The sequence below is a fragment of the Lontra canadensis genome, unplaced genomic scaffold (genome assembly GCF_010015895.1).
Source record: "Lontra canadensis isolate GAN:19392208 unplaced genomic scaffold, GSC_riverotter_1.0 scaffold33, whole genome shotgun sequence".
In the NCBI taxonomy this organism is placed as follows: domain Eukaryota; kingdom Metazoa; phylum Chordata; class Mammalia; order Carnivora; family Mustelidae; genus Lontra; species Lontra canadensis.
Window position 1 is genome coordinate 21,526 of NW_022631027.1, and position 21,191 is coordinate 42,716.

General features: G+C 33.7%; 1 protein-coding gene across 1 annotated transcript in view; it reads right to left on the reverse strand.

Annotated features, from left to right (window-relative positions):
* The window catches only part of LOC116873440 (collagen alpha-1(XXIV) chain-like), a gene marked incomplete at its 3' end in the record, with an annotated part of 316,096 nt that overhangs the window by 14,510 nt on the left and 280,395 nt on the right, over positions 1–21,191 (reverse strand). The window contains exons 39-43 of the mRNA XM_032867266.1: positions 13,776–13,829; positions 11,575–11,682; positions 8,560–8,613; positions 8,250–8,303; positions 7,563–7,619 (exon numbers count right to left, since the gene is read on the reverse strand). Of these exons, the coding sequence (XP_032723157.1) occupies positions 7,563–7,619; positions 8,250–8,303; positions 8,560–8,613; positions 11,575–11,682; positions 13,776–13,829 (327 nt within the window). The remainder of the gene's footprint in view (positions 1–7,562; positions 7,620–8,249; positions 8,304–8,559; positions 8,614–11,574; positions 11,683–13,775; positions 13,830–21,191) is intronic.

The window sequence follows — 21,191 nt, forward strand, 5'->3', positions numbered from 1 at the left end:
TTCTTAAGGAATCTCCATACTTTTTTAAATAGTGGCTATACCTATTTACATTCCCACCAACAGTTCATGAGGGTTACTTTTTCCCCCACACCCTTGTCAACATTTTTTCTTTCTTTCTTTCTTCTTTTTTTTTGGATGCTAGTCATTCTGACAGCTGTGAGATGAAATCTCATTGTGATTCTGATTTGTATTTCCCTGATTAGTGATGTTGAGCATCTTTTCATGTGTCAATTGGTCTTCTATATGTCTTCTTTGGAAAAATACTTATTCAGGTCCTCTATCCATTTTTTAAAAATCAGATTATTTTATTTGTGTTGAATTGTATGAGTTCTTTGTGTATTTTGGATAGTAATCCTTTATCAGATATATCATTATAAATATCTTCTCCCATTTATAAGGCTGCCTTTTTGTTTTTTGATGGTTTTCTTTACTGTGAAAAAGCTTTTTAGTTTGATATAATACCAATTGTTTATTTTTGCTTTTATTGCCTTTGCCTGAGGAGACAGACCCCAAAAAATATTCCTAAGACTGATGTGCAAGAGTTTACTCCTGTTTTCTCTTGGAATTCTTATGACTTCTGGTCTTACATTTAGGCCTTTAATTCATTTTGAGTTTATTTTTGTACATAGTGGAAAAAGGTGGTCCAGTTTCACTCTTTCACATGTATTGTCCAGTTTTCCCAACATTATTTATTGAAAAGACTATCCTTTCCCCACTGTATATTCTTGCCTCTTTTGTCATAGATTAATTGATCATAGAAGTGTGTGTTTATTTCTGAGCTCTCTATTCTGTTCCATTGATGTATGTATGTATTTTTGTGCCAATACCGTACTGTTTCGATAACCACAGCCAGTACCATACTATTTTGATAACCACAGCCTTGAATCAGGCAGCATGATACCTGCAGCTTTGTTCTTCTTTCTCAAGATAGTTTTGGCTATTTAGGGTCTTGTCATTCCATACAAGTTTTAGGGTCATTTGTTCTAGTTCTATGAAAAACCCTGTTGGAATTTTGCTAGGAATTGTATTGAATCTATAGGCTGCTTTGGATAGTATCTGCTTTGGATTAATATCTTAACAATATTAATTCTTCCAACCCATGAACATGGTATATATTTCCACTTGTTTTTGTCATCTCTAGATCTTTCATCAATGTCTTAGAGTTTTCAGAATACAGGTCTTTCACCTCCTTGGTTAAATTTATTTCTAGAGATTTTATTATTTTTGACTCAATTGTAGATGGGATTGTTTTCTTAATTTCTCCTTCTGATAGTTTGTTATTACTATATGGAAATGCAACAGATTTCTGCCTATTAATTTTGTATCCTGAAACTTTATTCAATTAATTTAGGAGTTGTAATAGCTTTTTGGTGAAATATTTATTTTCCATTTATAATATAATATCATCTGCAAATATTGACAGTTTTACTTTTGTCCTACCAATGTGGATATTTTTTTCTTTCTTTTTCTTCTTTGATTGCTATGGCTAGGATTTCTAGTACTATATTGAATAGAAGTGGTGAGAGTAGGCATCTTTCTATTATTCCTGATGTAGAGGAAAAGCTTCAGCTTTCACCACTGAGTATGATGTTAGTTGTGAGTTTGTCTTATATGCCCTTTCTTACATTGAGGTATTTATTGAGAGTTTTCATCATAAGTGGATATTGAACTTTGTTAAATGCTTTTCTACATCTGTTGAAAGGATCATATGATTTTTATCCTCCATTTTTTTTGGTAAAGATTTTATTTATTTATTTGGCAGAAAGAGAGTGAGAGCACAAGGAGGGGAAGCAGCAGAGGGAAAGGGAGAAGCAGGCTCTCCGCTGAGGAGGGAGCCTGATGTGGGTCTTGATCTCCTGGGATCATGACCTGAGCTGAAGGCAGACGCTTAACTAACTAAGCCACCCAGACACCGTATCTTGCATTTTGTTAATGTGTGTATCAAGTCGATTTGAAATACTGAACCATCCTTGCATCCCTGGAATAAATCTTACTTGATTGTGGTATAAGATCTTCTTAATGTATTGCTGAATCCTGTTTGCTAATATTTTGTCAAGGATTTTTGCATTATGTTCTTGCATCTATGTTCCATGTTCATCTATGATATTGGCCTATAATTTTCTTCCTTCCTTCCTTTCCTTTTTTTTTTTTTTTTTGTACTGCCTTTTATCTGGTCTTGGTATCAGGATAATGCTAGTTTCACAGAATGAATTTGAAAGCATTCCTTCCTCTAATTTTTTTTTTTTTTGAGTAGCTTGAGAAGTATAAGTATTAATGCTTCTTTATACATTTGGTAGAATTCACCGGTGAAGCTGTCTGGTTTTGGACTTTGGTTTATTGGAAGTTTTTTTGATTACTGAGTCATTCTCATTATGAGTAATGGGCCTGTTCAAATTTCTATTCCTTCCTGATTCAGTCTTGGAAGATTATACATGTTTAGGAATTTATCCATTTCTTCTAGATTGCCTATTTTATTGACATATAACTGTATGTAGTAGACTGGGGGATACTGTTTTTATTTTCATTTTTCTTCAGGTATTTTTTGATTTCCTCTTTAATTCTTCATTGATCCCTCATTTGGTTAGTAGCATGTTGTTTAGCTTCCATGTGCTTGTGTTTTTTTCCAGTTTTTTCCTTGGTATTTATTTCTAGTTTCATAGTAATTAATCAGAAAAGAGGCTTGATATGATTTCATCTATCTTAAATTTATTGACTTGCTTTGTGACCCAGCATGTGATCTAACCTAGAGAATATTCCATGTGCACTTCAGAAGAATGAGTATTCTGCTGTTTTTGAATGGAATGTTCTGTATATATTCATTAGGTCTCTCTGGTCTAATATGTTATTTACGGCTATTGTTCCTTACTGATTTTCTTTATGGATTATCCATCCATAGATATAAGTTAGGGTTAAAGTGCCCTACTATAATTGTATTACTGTTGATTTTTCCCTTTATGTCTGTTAATAGTTGTTTTATAAATTTAGGTGCTCCTAAGATGACTGCATAGAGATCTACAATTGTTATATCTTCTAGTTGAATTGATCCTTTTATCATAATGTAATGTCCTTCCTTATATCATGTTACAATCTTTGTTTCAAAGTCTATTTTATCTGGTATAAGTATGCTACCCAGGTTTTTTTCATTTCCATTTGAATGGAATATTTTCCTTTCCATCCTTTCATTTTCAATCCATGTGTGTCTTTAGGTATGAAGTGAGTCTCTTGTAGGCAGCACATAGATGGGTCTTGTTTTTCTTATCCATTCAGTTACCCTATGCCTTTTGATTGAAGCATTTAGTCCACTTACATTTAAAGTAATTATTGAAAGATATGTACTTACTGCCATTTTGTTAATTGTTTTCTGGTTGTATCTGTAGTTCTTTTCTATTCTTCTCTTGTTCTCTTCCCTTGTGATTTGATGCTCTTCTTTAGTGGTATGTTTGAATTCTTTTCTCTCTCTTATTTTTTTCGTGAATCTTTCATAGGTTTTTGTTTTGTAGTTTCTATGAGTTTCATATTTAACACCTAATATAGTACCTAGCAGTCTATTTTAAGTTGATAGTCACTTAACTTCAAGAACATTAAGAACACTTAAGTTCAAGAATAAGAACAAAAAAGTCCTACATTTTTATTTTCCTCCTCCCACATTTTGTGTATTTGATGTCATAATTTACATATTTTATTTTATATATCCCTTAGGTAATTACTATAGATACAGTTGCTTTTACTGTCTTTTTTGGGGGCGGGGAATCAGAGGGAGATGAGGAGAGAAAGAATATTAAGCATGTTCCATACCTAACATGGAGACCAACACAGGGCTCAATCTCATGACCCTGAGATCATGACCTGAGCAAAAATTTAAAAAAAAATCAGACATTAACTAACTGTGGCACCCAGGTGCCCTGTTTTTACTACTTTTGTCTTTTAACGTTCCTACCAGCTTTATAAATGGTTGAACAACTCTCTTTACTATGTTTGCTTTTTCTTTCATAATTTTTAGATCTCTAGTTATGGTGTTTTCTTTTCCACTTAAAGAAGTCCCTTTAACCTTTCTCACAAGTCCAGTTTAAAGGTGATGGATTCCTTTAACTTTCATTTGCCTGTGAAACTCCTTATCTCTTTAATTATGAATGATAATCTTGCCAGGGAGTGTATTCTTGGCCATAGGTTTTTTTTCCTTTCAGTGCTTTGAGTATATCAGGCTGCTCCTTTCTGGCCTGCAAAGTTTCTGCTGAAAAATGACCTGATGGTCCTATGGGTGTTAATGTAACCAGTTGCTTTACTCCTCCTGTTTTAAGATTATTTCTTTATATTTAATTTTGACATCTTATTTTCTGTTGGTGTGGACCTCTTTGGATTCATCTTTTTTGGAGCTCTCTGTGCACCCTGCAGCTAGATGTTTGTTTCTTTCCCCAGGTTTGGAAAATTTTCATCTATTATTTCTTCCTTTTGTCTTGTTACATTCTTTATTTTAAGGTCTACTTATGAGACTTATGTTGATTTTGTATGCTTGATATATTCCCAGAGGTTCCTTAAGCTATTCTTTTTTTTTTTTCCAACTTTTTTTCTTTTTGCTATTCAGTTTGGATGACTTCTACTACCTTGTCCTCCAGAATGTTGATCTGTCTGTATCCTTTAATCTGTCATTGTTCCATCTACTGTATTTTTTTTCATCTCAGTTATTGTATTCTTCCATTCTGTTTGGGTTTTTTTTTTTTTTTCTAATGTCTTAGCTGAAGTTCTCACTGTTCATCTATTCTTCTGTCAAGTTGGTGAGCATCTTTATGACTACTACTTTGAACTCCTTATCAGGCAGATTTCTTATCTCTGTTTCATTTGGTTCTTTTTCTGATTTGTCTTGTTCTTTTGCTCAGAACATACTCCTCTGTCTCCTTGTTAGGACAGACTTACTTTGTTTGTTTCTATGTATTAAGTAGGTCAGCTATGTCTCATGGTCTTGATGGAGTGATCTCATGTATAAGTTGTCTATTGGGCCCGAGAAGCACACTCTCCCTGCTCACCAGAGCTGGGTACTCCAGAGGTGCCCTGTGTAGGCTTTCTGTGCCCTCCTATTGTGGCTTGGCCACAACTATTGCTGGTATGTTGGTAAGTGGGGCTGACCCCTGGCCCAGATGGCTGCAATGACTGGCCACATTGTTGTGGGTGGGGTAGCCCCTGGTGTGGCTGGTTGTAAGGTCAGACCACAACTGTTATAGGCATATTTTTAGATGGGCCTTGCCCCTGTCCCAGTCAGGAGCCACTCTGGAAGGGTGCAGGTTCAGGCTGAAATCACTTGTTTGGTGTATTAAGAAAAGAACTACTTTGGAGAATGCCAGGCCTGGACAAGGATACCTGCTGGGTGTGGCAGGATGGGAGCTGCTTTGGGAGACACTGTTTAATGATCTTTTTAAAAGTATTTAATAGCTGGGGCACCTGAGTGGATCAGTTGGTTGAGTGTTGGTTAGTGGTTGGTTAGTGAGAGTAAGCCCCGTGTGGAGCTGTGCGCTCAGTGTAGATACTGCTTGAGATTCTCTCTCCCTCTCCCGTTGCCCCTCTCCCTGCTCTCTCTTTCTAAATAAATAAAATCTTTTAAAAAAGTATCCAATAGCTAATCTTACTTTATCATTCTTTATCAGAAATTCTATTATTTATTCCTTAATCTGTGAACTTCTAAATTTTTTAAAAGATTTATTTTTAGACAGAAAAAGAGAGAGAGAGAGCATATGTGAGAGGGTGGGGAGTGGTGAAGGGGTAGAGGGAGAGGGAGAGAAAGAGAAACAGACTCCCCACTGAGCGGGAAGCCTGACATGGGGCTTGATTTCATGACCCTGAGATAATGGCCTGAGCCAAAATTCTAGAGTCAGACACTTAACTGATGGAGCCACCCAGTTACCCCTGAACTTCTAAATTTTTACAATATAAATTAACCAATAAAAAATGTATTTATTTATTTTAATCCTTAAGGTAGTGGCAAAACTAATAAACCTACACTTTTAACTTTTGCCAAACATTCCTAATATAAAATCTTTGATATGATAAACTGTTCAAATTTTTAGTCTAAAATACACTTGAAAAAGCACTTTTTGTATATGAGGAAAGAAACTCGAAATATTTGGCAAAACCATAAAATTGATAATGGACCACTAGTCAATAAATTTAACTTATTCCTATGTGAATAAGGATATTTGACATAATGTAAAGACAATAATCTCTGGCTCTGCATTAGTGATTTAGAATATTCTTGGTTTAGGTTCACATCTGTCTTATGTCCACTAGATACAATGGTGCATTTTATGTTAGACTTTTAATATATTTGTTATATTTCAGTGACATTCTTTGACCCTGGTATACCTGAATCTGGGGAAAACAAGCACTGTTATATACCATTTGCCCATATTTTTCCATTTGCTTTAAGTGTTTATATTATTTCCATACTTTCCCCCTGAGGGCTTTAGCGAGACTAGAGCCTATTTGATAAAAACCTTATATATTCTTATAGGTAATATGAGACTGCATGAGATAGCTTGATTTAATCAAAATAATTCTAAAATCTTTCTTATTTCTAAAACAAAATATAACTTTCAATCATCCCAAACAGCCAGATCAAAATATCAGAAATGACTACATAATGTGATCCTTCTGCTTTAGGATTTTTTTAAATCTTATCTGTGGAAAATGGAAAATTTAACCAATTATATTTATTTTTTTAAATATATTTTTTAAAGATTTTATTTATTTACTTGAGAGAGAGCGAGTGAGAGAGAGAGCATGAGAGGGGAGAATGTCAGAGGGAGAAGCAGACTACCCACTGAGCAAGGAGCCTGATGGGAGACTTGATCCTTGGACTCCAGGATCATGACCTGAGTTGAAGGCAGTCACTTAACCAACTGAGTCACCTAGGTGCCCTAACCAATTATATTTATTTCTATAAACTGATCATTTTTATTTTACCTATTTAATTTACATATGTCCTCTAAGATTTTTTTTAGTCAAACATGAATATAGAAGTGGTTATTTTGATAATCAAAACTACAATAGCTACTTTTCAAAATGGTGTCTAGTTATCTTGTAAAATGCTGAATCAGAAGATTATAGATCAGGGATCTTTAAAGAATATTTGTTCTAATAACTAGTTAGACAATTTTAAAACTTAAATCATTTGATAACTGCATGTAAATTACTGTAAAAATGTATACAGATCAGATTTTTTTGACACTTAGAAATAAATCTAAATTTGATGATTGAGGAAATATCTGCCCCAAAATGTATAGGGTATACAGCATTTTTATAATCTCTGCAAAACGTTATAATACATTTCATGCGGAAAGTTAGATTTGGAAAGTCACAGTAGTAAAGACTATATATTATGCTAAGGATCTTGACCTCAAAGTAAATAGATTTTTCATTTAGATTATACAGCTACAAACAGTGTATGCCTATAAAATCATGTTACGAAACTAACAAAATAAAACCTCTTGAAAAGATGTGATTGGTGCTGTGAATCTATTATCTTCACTGTATTTTATCTTGAAACATCAAAATAATTTTAGAAAAAGACCTACTGGTTCACCTCGAGGCCCAGGTGGTCCCAATACTGTGCTATCTTCTCCTGGATAACCCTGTAATGAAGATAATGATTTATAAACAAAACCAAATTAATAAAATCACCTTTGAAATATGCAGGCTATCATTGTCTAATATGTTATGAAATATAAAATCTTTATCTATTTAAATGGAAATCTTTTACCTCCAAAACTTAGCATAGGCTATTTTATACGTTTGTGATTCCTATAGGTCCTAAGAAGAGTCAATCTGCTTTAATTACATAAAAAGCAGTTTAGGAATTTGCTCAAAGTTTCAGATTTCCAATGATATTGTAAGTCAACAGGAGTACTATTGTAGTTATTCTTAATCCATAAAAAATTTAAGTATACATGTACTAGTTAGTCATTTAATCTGTAGTCTCACAGTTTCTTTTGATAAGTAATTAATTTCACTTTACCAAGCTTTACAGATTGCAAAGTGCTTTATCATATATTATTTCATGAATATCTTGAAACAACCAACTGAAGAAATTTAATGACGTCTACATTTTTGTCCTTTATTATTTATCTTCTAGAATTTGCAAAACTTCCCAGGTTGAAAAGTGTTTCTTTTATTCCTTGAAAATGTTTCCATGCATATTTTCAGAAAGAACACAAAAATTTAATATTTAATTCTAGGATTGAAAAGTCAATATATACACATACCTTTTCTCCTTTAGGTCCTGGCAAGCCAGAAAGTCCTGGTTGACCCTGATGGCCCTAACAAAAGGACAAGTAAGCAGACATTCTCCACATCATTTGTGCATGTTCTACCTAACACCACCAAGGCCATGCTATTAGATATTGCAATATTCTGAAAGAAAAACAAGATTCACTTTCTAGGGGGCTGAGGCCTAAATATATTAGAAAGGTTTATTAGTGAGATTTCATTTCAATTGGCATAATCAGGATGACATCTTTATATAACCATTTTCATGTAATACACACATTTTAATTTCCAATTAGGAATGATTACCCTATATCCTGGAATTCCTGGTTCTCCATCAGGTCCCATCAATCCTAAAGGCCCCTAAAAAACAAAGTAAAAATTAGAGAGAAAACAAACAACTGTTTCAACCATTAAACTTACACTCTTATTATTTGTTTGTTTATTGATTTATTTATTTAGTACTCCTACTACTTAAAATTTAGATTTTTTGAGGTATAATATTTTATTTAGTATGAAATGGGAAAACAAAAAATAGCATTCTTTTATTTTTCTTCTGAACCACAAAATTCCCACTAAAAAAATGTCCCCATAGTTTACTTCTGGTATGAATATTCTTAATCATATTAAGAAAAATATTTTCAGTTATTAGAATCCAGTAGGTTTCTAGTAAGTTCTTGGAAATGTAGTTTGTACCTGTCAAGGTTTATGGTAGATGTGCATCATTGAATATTAGAATATAGCCTGATAGTTTTTGGTATTATTATGATGGGATCAAGGAAAACATATTCATTGATAGTTTCAGATGCTTTGATGAACAAAGTTCCAGCTCTGGTCAAACGTGTTAAAATAGAAGTGATTGACAACTTATGTGCAATAATCATCCCATTATTGTTTTCCTTATCAATATTTTGCAGATGAGGATACTATATAAATTAAAGACTAATTAGTAAATGCCATAAAATACTGAAAATGTGACTCAGACAACTGAAAAGAACAAAAATAATAATCCTAAAAATGTCTTACGCTTCATACTATTAAAAAGTTTCCACACCAACTCTCCTATTTGTGTTTGAAACTAAACAGGAGATGAGAAAATTAAGGAACAGAATAGGGATATCCCTAATCAAATATCAGATGACCAAAAGTTCTAAATATGATTATTTAACCAAAGAACCATGAGAACCACCTAGGATTAAAGTGGATATAAAGTAAAAATATTAAAGTAAATGGATATCTTAAACAGCATCTATAAGAAGATATAATGGAAAAAAGGACTGCATTATAAATCATAAAGTCCATAAGAAATGAACAAAAAACCTAATGAGATAGAGGTAATAACAGAATGAAGGAAATAACAAAACTTTATTAAAGCATATGTTAGAAGATAAGTAAATGGAAAGACATATAGTGCTTCTCTATTGAAAGATTCAATATTAAAGGAACTTGAAGAGCTGAGTTTAAAGTTCACATGGAAGAGAGAATTATAGGAAGAGCCGAACTTTTTAGAAAAATGAATTACGGAGTACTTGCCCTGAGAGATCTCAAAAAATACTGTAATAGTATAGTAATTTAAATGGTGTGGTATTGGACCTAAGAACAGACTAACAGATGGACAGAGGAAAACAGAGAGAGTGAAAACAGGCCAATAAATATTTGAGAGTTTAGTTTATGGTAAGGGTAGTATTTCAGAAAAGGGGGAAATAGATTGACTGTTCATTAAATGATTTTGAGACAACTGGATATCAAGATGGAAAAGAGAAAATCAGTTTTTTACAACTTATTTCATAGCAAAGAAATAAACTTCATATAGGTTAGGGGTTAAAAATAAAGCCATAACAGTATTTAAAAAAGGATATGGAAGAGTATTTTTATATGATTTAGGTAGGAAAGGGATTTCTTATGAAGAAATAAAACCTCAACTGTAAGGTAAAAAACTGACAAATTTGATTATGTAATTAACCTTCTATCCAGGAAAAGATATCACAAACAATATTAAAAGATAAATGACAGAAAGGGAAATATATTTGTAATATATCTCATAATACATTTAACAAAATATATTATCTAAAATACATAAGGCATTATTGCAGGTCAATAAGAAAAAAACAACCTGATATAAATCATGTAAAGTGCACATGAAAAGGCAATTTCTAGAAAAAAAAATACAAATTACTTAACTGCAATCAGGGAAATGTAAACAGAAAGAAAATGAAGTACACTTTTTCATTTATCAGACTGTCAAATATCAAAAGGATTAACGGGAAGTACTGGTGGTGGGAAGAGTGACTTTGACAGAACCTCTGGGAAGGTTAAATATGTGTCAACATTTAAAAAGTGAATATTCTTTTTAGACAAAATCCAAAGTAGGAGCCTACTTTGATGGCAAGACTCCAGATTAATTCTGATGTTCATTAAAAATTAATCACATTATATAAAGTTTTTAAATATATAAGCCAAAAACAGAGAAATACTAGTGATTTAAATAAAAGGAAGTAAGAAAGACTTTAAGTAGTATGATGAATATATAAAATGAGCCTGAGACAAACTTTCTCAGAACTTTGTTCGGAGACAACAGATGGATTATGCAATGCTCTCAAGAAGGCTGTGGTAAAAGTCTAGCATTTGTGAAATTTAATGGAGAGTAGGAAATATATATGCATTTTATATACAAACTTATGAAACAGTAAAAACACTAAACACTAAATCACAAATATTCTGCATCTCTTCTGCTAGGACTTTCTGAACAGGTCCAAATATATTAGCAGTACAATTTTGCTATTATAGGTTCAGAATACCATGCTACCCTTGTTTCCAACACCATATAAAATGCATACGAAAGATTAAATATTAGATGTTATAGATATTGATCACAACTGGTTAAAAAAAATCTCCAGATAAGCATTTGGAGCTCAAGCTAATAAAGAAAACTCATTTTTAAATAAACCTACTTTTCAAAGCAATTTGCCAATCCTGACAGTGAAGTTTTATACAGATATTAAATTCTGATTTTTAAGTGTAAAGCATAGAAACTTTCTTACTTAGGTTAGGAGTTATAATCTGATATTTTTAAAACTCCATTTCATATTTTATTTCCATTTTGAGTTTTTTTTTCCCCTTTCCCTTTCCCGTGTCCAGAAACCACTAAGCCATTTAAGTACTGTGGAATGCTTACAATTCTCTGCAGCCCATGGAGGTAGATTATTTTCAATGGAACTATTGCTTTCTCTGTAAAATTAATCAAGGGATGAAACTTTAAGGACATGGATACATTTCTTTTCCATCCACAGTGAACTTAGGTCTGGAAACAAATCAGATACTAACCACAGCACCTCTAGTTCCTCTGGCACCCTTAGGACCACTTTCCCCCATTTGTCCAGGAGCACCTCTGCTTCCAATTTCTCCTGTGGGCCCTATTTGTCCTTTATCACCCTGTGGATGTCATTAGTAAGAAAGAAAAGTGAGAAAAAACAAATTTTTACTTAGATGAATTAACTATATCATATACCTGGAATGACACCAGACGACATTCCGTAAGCAAAATTCTGTCAATAGTAACTTTGTTTTAACTTAATAGTAGTAGAGACCATCACTGACAATAACACACCATCACTACCTAGGTTATCCTAAAGATATAACTTAAAGTAATTTAAGAGAAAGAACATTTAAAAAACAATTTTGGTACATATGAATCACATCTTCTTTATCCATTCATCTATTGAAGGACATCTTGGCTCCTTCCACAGTTTGGCGATTATCATATGGTTTTACTTACTTGTGGAGAATAAGGAATAAGATGGAGGACATTAGGGGAAAGAAAGGAAAAGCAAATTGGGGGAAATTGGAGGGGGAGGTGAACCATGTGAGACTCTGGACTCTGAGAAACAACCGAGTGTTTTGGTGGGGAGGAGGGTGGGGGTATGGGTGAGCCTGGTGGTGGGTAATGAGGGGGGCACATACTGCATGGAACACTGGGTGTGGTGCATGGACAATGAATCTTGGAACACTGAAAAAATAAAATAAAATAAAATAAAATAAAATAAAAACAATTTTGGTTAAACACCCAGGGGAGATCTGGTGTTCATGCTGAATTACAAAATAAGTTTTTTATCTTGAAATTTGTTATGTACGAATGTTCTCATGCATTCACATATTTCTTGTTATCATGAGGAAACACAGGCCCTATGAGAAGCCTGTTTCTATAGACAACTTTGATGCCACAAAGATCTCTTTAAGGCGAAGTTTTCAGTGTACGGTTCTATATATTCAGAATCATCATTCACTGGTTTGGAGTCTGCCTTTAAAATCCAAAATTTTTTTAATCAATAATATTTTTTATATAATTTTGCATCCTTTTAAAAATTAGTTAGTTGCTTTCTGTTTTCCATTAAGCTGACTGATCATTCTCTACCACCAAAATACAGCTGCTTTGAAGCAACTTTAAGTACTATAATTCGTTTTCTGAAAGTGGGAACCAACCTGTTCTATTATTGATATTCAAGTAGATAAAAAGAAAAATTAAACTGTGATCACAGTCAGGAAGTTTTTGGTAGTCATAATAATTCCCAGGGGTGCAGGTTATTGTAAGGATTTACACTGTCCTACTCCTAATGTTCATTTTAGATATAACATTATGTATGATGAAAAGAGTCTTCAAATATTGGGGTTATTTTCATAGACAAGAATAGTTACTAAGTATATTAGAGATGAATCACTGAATTCTACTCCTGAAACTAGTATCACACTATGTTAATTAACTAGATTTAAATAAAAAATGGAAACACTAAAAAAAAAAAAAAAGAATGGCTACTAAAATTTACCTCATTCATTTTTTCTTTACCTTTTATTCTCACTTATACTGTCCCTACCTTACGACAAAGATTGAGTATATATTAGCAGAAATGATGAAATTAGACTTTGGGAACTAGGTATGGTATGATTTGAAGCTAAGTATAGTAATATATTTAGAACTGTTGTGGTAGAATTAAGAAAATCATTTCTGTCTCACCAATAGTTGAATAAATTATTGACCCCATACAGAGATGATTTTTTCATTATAACATTCTAGTATCTTATAAATATATCATCTTTTAGTAAAATATAAAAGAAACAAATAAACCACATTCTTGATTCGTGTTTCTTACTCAATATATGGGAAAGCTAAAATCAATCATTACCACAAATGGTATAGTGTTTTCCTTTTCTCTTTTCCTGCCCATAGTCTACTAAATTTTTGGCAAACAGGAGAAGGAAAAGCAAAGATCTTTATAGAAACTACAAAGTAGGAAATTTGTCTTTAAATAATTAAGGTGAGGGGTACTCCTAAGTAGAGTTAAATATTAATTTATACAAACATACCTTTTAAGATCAATATATAGTTCTTTATTACTTTATATCTAGTGCAAATAAAAACATCACAGCATTCTATGGAACTTGGGGCACATCAGAAGAAAGATGTGCCAGAAAAAGATGTAAAAAAAAAAAAAAGATGTTAAAAAAAATAAAAAGATGTTAAAAAAAATTACCTTTTTCCCGGGACGACCTCTTTGTCCTGGAATTCCCACAATTCCTTCAGGTCCCTGGATATTCAACATAAAAAAAGAAAATCAACAGTTAAGGAAAGGAATAGATAGGAGTGTTTAAATACTTACATCACATAATCACTGAATCGAACACTATGTAAAAATGAGGATTGTTTTCAACAATAAATATCGTGCTTGTGCATTTATTTTTAAAGATTTTATTTATTTGTTTTAGAGAGAGCACGCATGCACGAGTTGGGGGAGGGCAAGAGAGCTAGGGAAAGAATCTCAAGCAGATTCTGCACCAAATGCCTAGCCCCACGTGGGTTCCATCTCTCAACCCTGGGATCATGACCTGAGCCAAAACCTAGAGTCTGAGGCTCAACCAAATGAGACACCCAGGCGCCCCTGTGTAGTTATTTAAAAATAGGTCACAATGATTTAGAGGTCTAGCTGTTACTAGTGAGTGAAATTTACATATACAAACCAGCCAAGATAGATAAAATTAAACTGTTCTTTATTATAGGAAGAAAATTACTTGGTTTCAGTGTAACTATTTTAATTGGTGAGACTATAATTAAACCCCGGGCATCCATTTTAGCAGTTCTATGAGCTGCTGTGGGTTCAATATCTTAGTGAATATACAGGATTATAAAATATATCTAAAAATGGTCAAGAAGACTCTCAAAATCTTATTGGAGTAGGTTAGGAGATTTTCTTTGATCTGTGGAAAAAAGGAGAGAGGGAAATACATGGAGAAAAAGGAGGTAGTCACATTAAACTGTTTAAAACAATATTTTCATTTCAATCAGTATTTTATTTAGACAAACACAGAAGTTTTTAATACATATTTTTTAAAGTAAAAATTGGCTAAAGTACTTTAGATGTCATGTGAATTTGCAGGTCAACAATAATTAGGCTTAAATGAGATCCACAGTAAACCAGATGATGCAAGTTCTAAAATGGCTAATAATTAATCATGGCACTCCTTGCATTAGCTGGAAATGAACATGGAAATCTCAAATTTGTGTCCCAAAGCTTGGCAAACTGCAAAAATTATGTAGACAAGAAATAAATTGTGGTTTACCACTGTGCTATGTAGGCTCTTGATAAATATTTGTTAAACGAATAAACAGATACCTAAGGAAATGACTCATGCCTTCTATTCCTGAGCAAATGCTCTTCTAGCCTCCTGAAGTCACTGAATTTAGAAGCCAAAATGGTTAAGTTCTATTGCTGTAGTTCTAGCTGCATCCAGAGGTTGAAATGATAGTTGCACTAACCCGCGATTTCTTTGTGGTTAATGTGGAGTTTTAAAAGGAGGCAGATTAACTTTCATTAGAGATTAATGGTGTGAACTTTTAAAAGTCAGACTGCTCGTTTCATATTCTGGCTCTGTCACCTTACTGCAATACGACCATAAGTAGATCATTTAACTTCTAAAGGTCCAGTTTCCCATTAGATAAAAGAGGTAAAATAATACCTTTCAGAAGGTTACTAATATTAAATGAGATAATGCATGTAATACTTATTAGAAAGAATTGGACTTACACTGAAGAGCTGAACTCAGTTATCACTACTACTGTTGCTTTTTTCAGGCGTATTATGTAATATTCAAATATATATAAAAATATTAGAAGGTACAAAAAATACCCTTGTACCCAGCACCTACTTGAAGAAAAAGAAGCAATATACATATGTACATATTTGAAGTCCCTTTACGCATACCTTTCCAAATATGTCACCCTCTCTCTTTACTCAGGTGCAAGCATTGCCCTCAATTTGTTTATCATTCCCATGCATTTCTTTATACTTTCACTCCATTTGCAACATATGGTTATTTTGCATCTTTTCAAACTTTAAATAAGCGTACTTTATGTATTCTTTTGAAACTTTGTAAACACACATTTTGTTTTTGAAATCAATCGGTCTTTAATCCATTCATTCTCTGGTTTTAATTCTACAGGATTCCATTTTAACACACATTTTGTTTTTGATATCAATCGGTCTTTAATCCATTCATTTTCTGGTTTTAATTCTATAGGATTCCATTTTCTTACCAAATCGTAACTTATTTAAACCCTTCCCTACTGATGAATTTTTGGTGTGGGTTTTTTTTCTTTTATGGATAATGCAATAAATACCTTGTGCATCTCTCTATGTGCCATGTCAAAGTTTTGTTCTGTTTTTTAGGGTATAACTCTTGAAGTTAAGTTGCTGAGTTATAGAATATACACATCTTCAAGTAGACAAGATATTGTCAAATTGTTCTCCAAAGTAGTTTTGCCAATTTACATTTCCACAGCAATGTTTGAGTCTAATTACTCCAAATCTTCTGTAATGCTTGGTACTGTCAGACTTAAAATATTTCCATCTCACTGTGGAAAATGATAAATTGTATCTTCAATTTGAATATTTCTGATTACTAAGGAGGAATGATTATCTATTCATACCATTATCTGACATCTATATGTGAATCTCTGGCTCTTATCTTCTGCCCAATATTCTCCTGAGCTTTTCTTACTGAGTTGTACATAAAAGTTTTTATACATACTCCTGATACTTGTATTTTGCTCATTCTATGTAATACAGATCTCTTCTCTCAGCCTGTAGCTTACTTTCTCATTTTGTTGAACATAACTTTTGATTAATACAAACTTGCAGTTTTAATGTAGTCATATTCATCAATACTTTCTTATTTCTTTCAGTGTTCAGGAGATCCTTCTCCTCTCCCTTCAGGAGATCATGAAATAATCTCATAAATGTTCTCATATTTAACATTTTGATGTTCATAGTTAGGTCTTCAATTGGAATTTCATTCTTTTGTGTGTTTGCACACTGGTGTGAAGGAGCGGTTTTATTTTGTTTTCCATTTGGATAACCAATTGTACCAGTACCGTTTATTGAGTATTTCATCCTTTCCTTAGTGATCTTCCATCTATAATCAATTTCTCAAACTTCAAGATTCAAAATATACTGAGATCTGAGTCTAGGTTATCTTCTATTTCCACTGGCCTCCTCTTTGTCTTCCTGTGAATGAGTGTGACACTGACTAAATTACTGTAGCTTTAATAATAAGTTATGATATCAGGTAGGGCAAGTTCTCCCTTCCACATGCCACTGTTCTCCCACCTCCTGCAACTTGTTCTTGAAAACTGTTTTGATATCAGTCCTTTGTTCTTCCACATTCCTTTTAAAATCACTTTTCATCAATCAAATCCTACAAAAAATTCTTACGGGATTTTGACTAAAACCATATTGGATTTATAGACTAATAGGGGAGAGTTGATAATTTTTTGATATTGAGTACACCTATCTATGAATATAAAATATCTCACCATTTATTTAGGTCTTTGTTAATAAAAATTTTTTTCAAGAAAACTTTGCAAATCTTTTGTTAGATTTTTTAAAAATTTAATTTTTTTCAGTGTTCCAAAATTCATTGCTTATGCACCATACCCAGTGCTCCATGCAATATGTGCTCTCCATAATACCCACCACCAGGTTCAGCCAACCCCCCCCCACCCTCATCCCCTCCAAAACCCTCAGTCTTTTGTTAAATTTATTCCTAGGGGCTTAATTTGGTTGTTGGTTGTATTATAAATAGTATTTTTATTTATTTATTTATTTATTTATTTAAATTTTATTTTTCAGTGTTTCAAGATTCATTGTTTATGCACCACACCCAGTGCTCCATGCAATACATGCCCACCTTAATACCCACCACCCGTCTCAACCAATGCCCCACTCCCTCCCCTCCAAAACCATCAGTTTGTTTCTCAGAGGCCACAGTCTCTTCTGGTTCATCTCCCCTTCCGATTTCCCCCAATTCCCTTTCTCTTTCCTTCTTCTAATGTCCTCCATGTTATTCCTTATGTTCTGCAAATAGTGAAATCATATGATAATTGACTCTCTCTGCTTGACTTATTTCACTCAGCATCATCTCTTCCAGTCCCGTCCATGTTGACACAAAAGTTGGGTATTCATCCTTTCTGATGGAGGCATAATACTCCATTTTATATATGGACCATATCTTCTTTATCCATTTGTTTGTTGAAGGGCATCTTGGCTCTTTCCATAGTTTGGCAATTATGGACATTGGGGTACAGATGACCCTTCTTTTTACAACCTCTGTATCTTTGGGGTAAATACCCAGCAGTGCAATTGCAGGGTCATAGGGTAGTTCTATTTTTTAATTTCTTAAGGAATCTCCACACTGTTTTCCAATAATAGTATTTTTTAAAGTTTTCTAACTGTTGCTGGGGAAGAGGAATGGACTCTATATCTGTGTATATTCTTATATTTAACATCTTGCTAAAATCTCACTAATTCTAATAATTTATTTGTAGATTATTTCTCTTATTTTACTATACTGGCTGGGTCTCTGAGTAAATGTTGAATAGAAATACTGAACAGTGGTGATCTTTGCTCATATCTTTGAAGTTTCACCATTTCATATGATAGTCAACATGGATATTAAATTTTTATTAAACTTTTTGTTTTATCTATTGAGATTATATTTTTTCTTTCTTTAATTTGTAGTTATGTGACTTAAAGTTACAATTCTTAAAAATGTTAGGCCTTTGTTGCAATACTTGTATGAGAGGGAATTCATAAGCCCTATTATTATATCAACATTCCATAACTGCATTGAACTCAAATACCCAGGTGTCAGCTGATACTACTGTGTGGCAATGCTATCTGCCAACGAACAAAGCAGTTTAAACATCATTGTGTTTATATATTTAAATATTAATAACAATTTGTAGATAATGTAAAAATGTGACAAATTTAAGTCTCACAAATGTGTATAATTGGGAAATTTATTACTCTGCAAGATGGCTTGCACATTCTTCAAACTTCCATTCTCACCTCATTTTCAAGTTAATTACTGCACTGAGACCAGTAGCAATCAAGAAAGAGAAATCTCTTCCCAACACCCAATGTACCGACATACCTCCTTATGTATGCACATATTGTTTCACTTCTCTGATGAAGGAAGAAGTTTCCCTGTTTCTCACCTGAGGCCAGCTCCTCACTTGGATCTAAACCCCATGTCCTCTTCAAGGCCTTCTCCTACACTTTCACTATCAATTTTTTGCTCTCAACTGGCTCACTTCCAACAGCAATTAAATATGCTGGATAGCACTCATTTGAGGAAAATCCTTCCTTGACCTCATGTCCCTCCCTCCCTTTCTATTCACTCACTCGATTTCTCAGGTACTCTTCTAGTTCTGTTTTTGCTTCCCCATCGTAGCAAAGCTTTTTGAAAGATTTGTTTATGCTCATTGTCACTATTTCCTTACTTCTCTTTCCATCTTCCTTTGGGCTTTTGTTCTTACCACAACTCTGAAATTGCCTCCTTTTGGACAACTGAGCTTCAAATAGCCACATCCAATAATCCAGTGGCTCATTTTATCTGAAACTATTTTCCATTCTTACAACTTTTTAAAACTTTTGTTTACATGGCAGCATGCTTCTCAAATTTTCTACTTATTTATAACATCTCTTTGTCTCCTGATAGACTAATGATTCCTAAAGTTATGTCACCTCTCCTGACAGCACCAATGACCTGATTTTCCTACCTACTGACATCTTTTTGAATTTCTAATAGGCATCTCAAACTTTATGTGTCCCAAACTGAACCCTGAATTCCCTCCTCAAACCCCTAAACTTTGTCTCTCCTTGTCTTCCCCATCTCTGTGGTAATGGGGTAGTATTTTGAAAATTATTAAAATTCCTTTTCTATTTTGCTTTTTTGAATATATAGACTTTACCCTATTCAGCTTGAGGGGTTCATTTGCCAAAGGGCTGAATGTATTAAGAGAAAATTTTTCTGTTTTCATTGTTTGCAACTTTAAAATTCCCAAGTTGAGCCTGGAGTACCCAGCACACAGGCTGTTCTATATTATAGAGAAGATACACTTTCCAATAGAACTCTAAGGTCTTCACTAGATTATAGAAGGATGAGGATATGACACAGGGGAAACACAGAGAAGGTCAGTTTTTTTCTTTCCTTTCCCTATTGATTTCAGGAATATGCATGAAGGCAAAGAGAGAGGAAGAGACATAGATGTTCAGATTTTCCTCTTCCTGAGTTTTGGCAGAGTGAAACCCTTGTTCCCTACTACCTCTTCAGAATGCAGGAAAGGTACCTTCTCTTTAGATTTCACTTGGTTTATGGCCATGTCAATTTGGATGCTCAGGAAAATAAAAATGAGGAATATTTGCTAAATTTTCCCAAGCTACTCCTTGATTCCTATATGATGTAGACAGGAACTAGAAACACCTGGGGAACTTGTGTATGTGTGTGTGTGTGTGTGGGTGTGTGTGTGTGTGAGTAGTCATTACTCTAGAACAGTCATTACTCTAGAAAGACGGGGTTCTGCTATAAGGGCTGAAAGGCAGATTTCCTGGGCTAGAACTGGATGAGAATCCAGAAGACCTGAGAGGGATCTGCAGATTGGTGGAAGTTCAGAGGGAACATCCCCTCCCACAAAAGAAATGAGAACTACTAGCTACAGATGTCATCATCACAGGCCAGCAGGGTAGGCAGTAAGCAAATTGACAAGGGATGTTACCATGTCCCTATCATTATGAGTAACACCTGCATCTAGAACCAAGACCTCTTCACCCTTACCATCAGCAGACATTCAGACTCTCTAATGGGAAGGAATAAAAGAGGGAGGTCAAGAATTGATAAATTCGAGAAAAAGTATCGTTAAGAGTCTGAGTCTTATCTACAGAGACTACTAATTTATAGGAATAAATTGTTTAAGCTTTCAGCTGAATTGGATTTAAAAATTTATTTTCCATGGCCGCCTAGGTGGCTCAGTCAGTTTAGCATCTGACTTTGGCTCAGGTCATGAACCCAGAGTCCTGGGATGGAGCCCTGTGTCAGGCTCCCTGCTCAGCAGGGGAGTCTGCTTCTCTCTCTATCCCTTTGCTTCTCCCCCTGCTCATGCTCTCTCTTCCTTGCTCACTCTCAAATAAATAAATAAAATCTTAAAAAAAATTATTTTCCCCCCAACCCCTCAACAACTCCTCACTAATCAGTAACAGAGCTTGTGAGGAAAACCGGATGAACCAAAAATAGTATCACGTATTTGCACCTGTGTAAGTACCAATTTGTAGCCCCATACTATGCTTAATAGTATGATTACCAATTCAGTTACTCCAGCTAAAAACCAGGATTTATTCTTTATAATTTTTTTCCTCTTTCTCAACATCTAAAACAATGAGCAAATCCAGTTGACTCTATCTCCAAAATATGTCTTGAATGGGATCACTATTCATTATCTCTATTGCCCTCTTACATTCCAAACCACCATACCAGTTTTCATTTACATTACTGCCACAGCCTTCTAAATTCACTTTTATCCTCAGATCTGTTTCTTCAAAATACCCCAAATTATCACT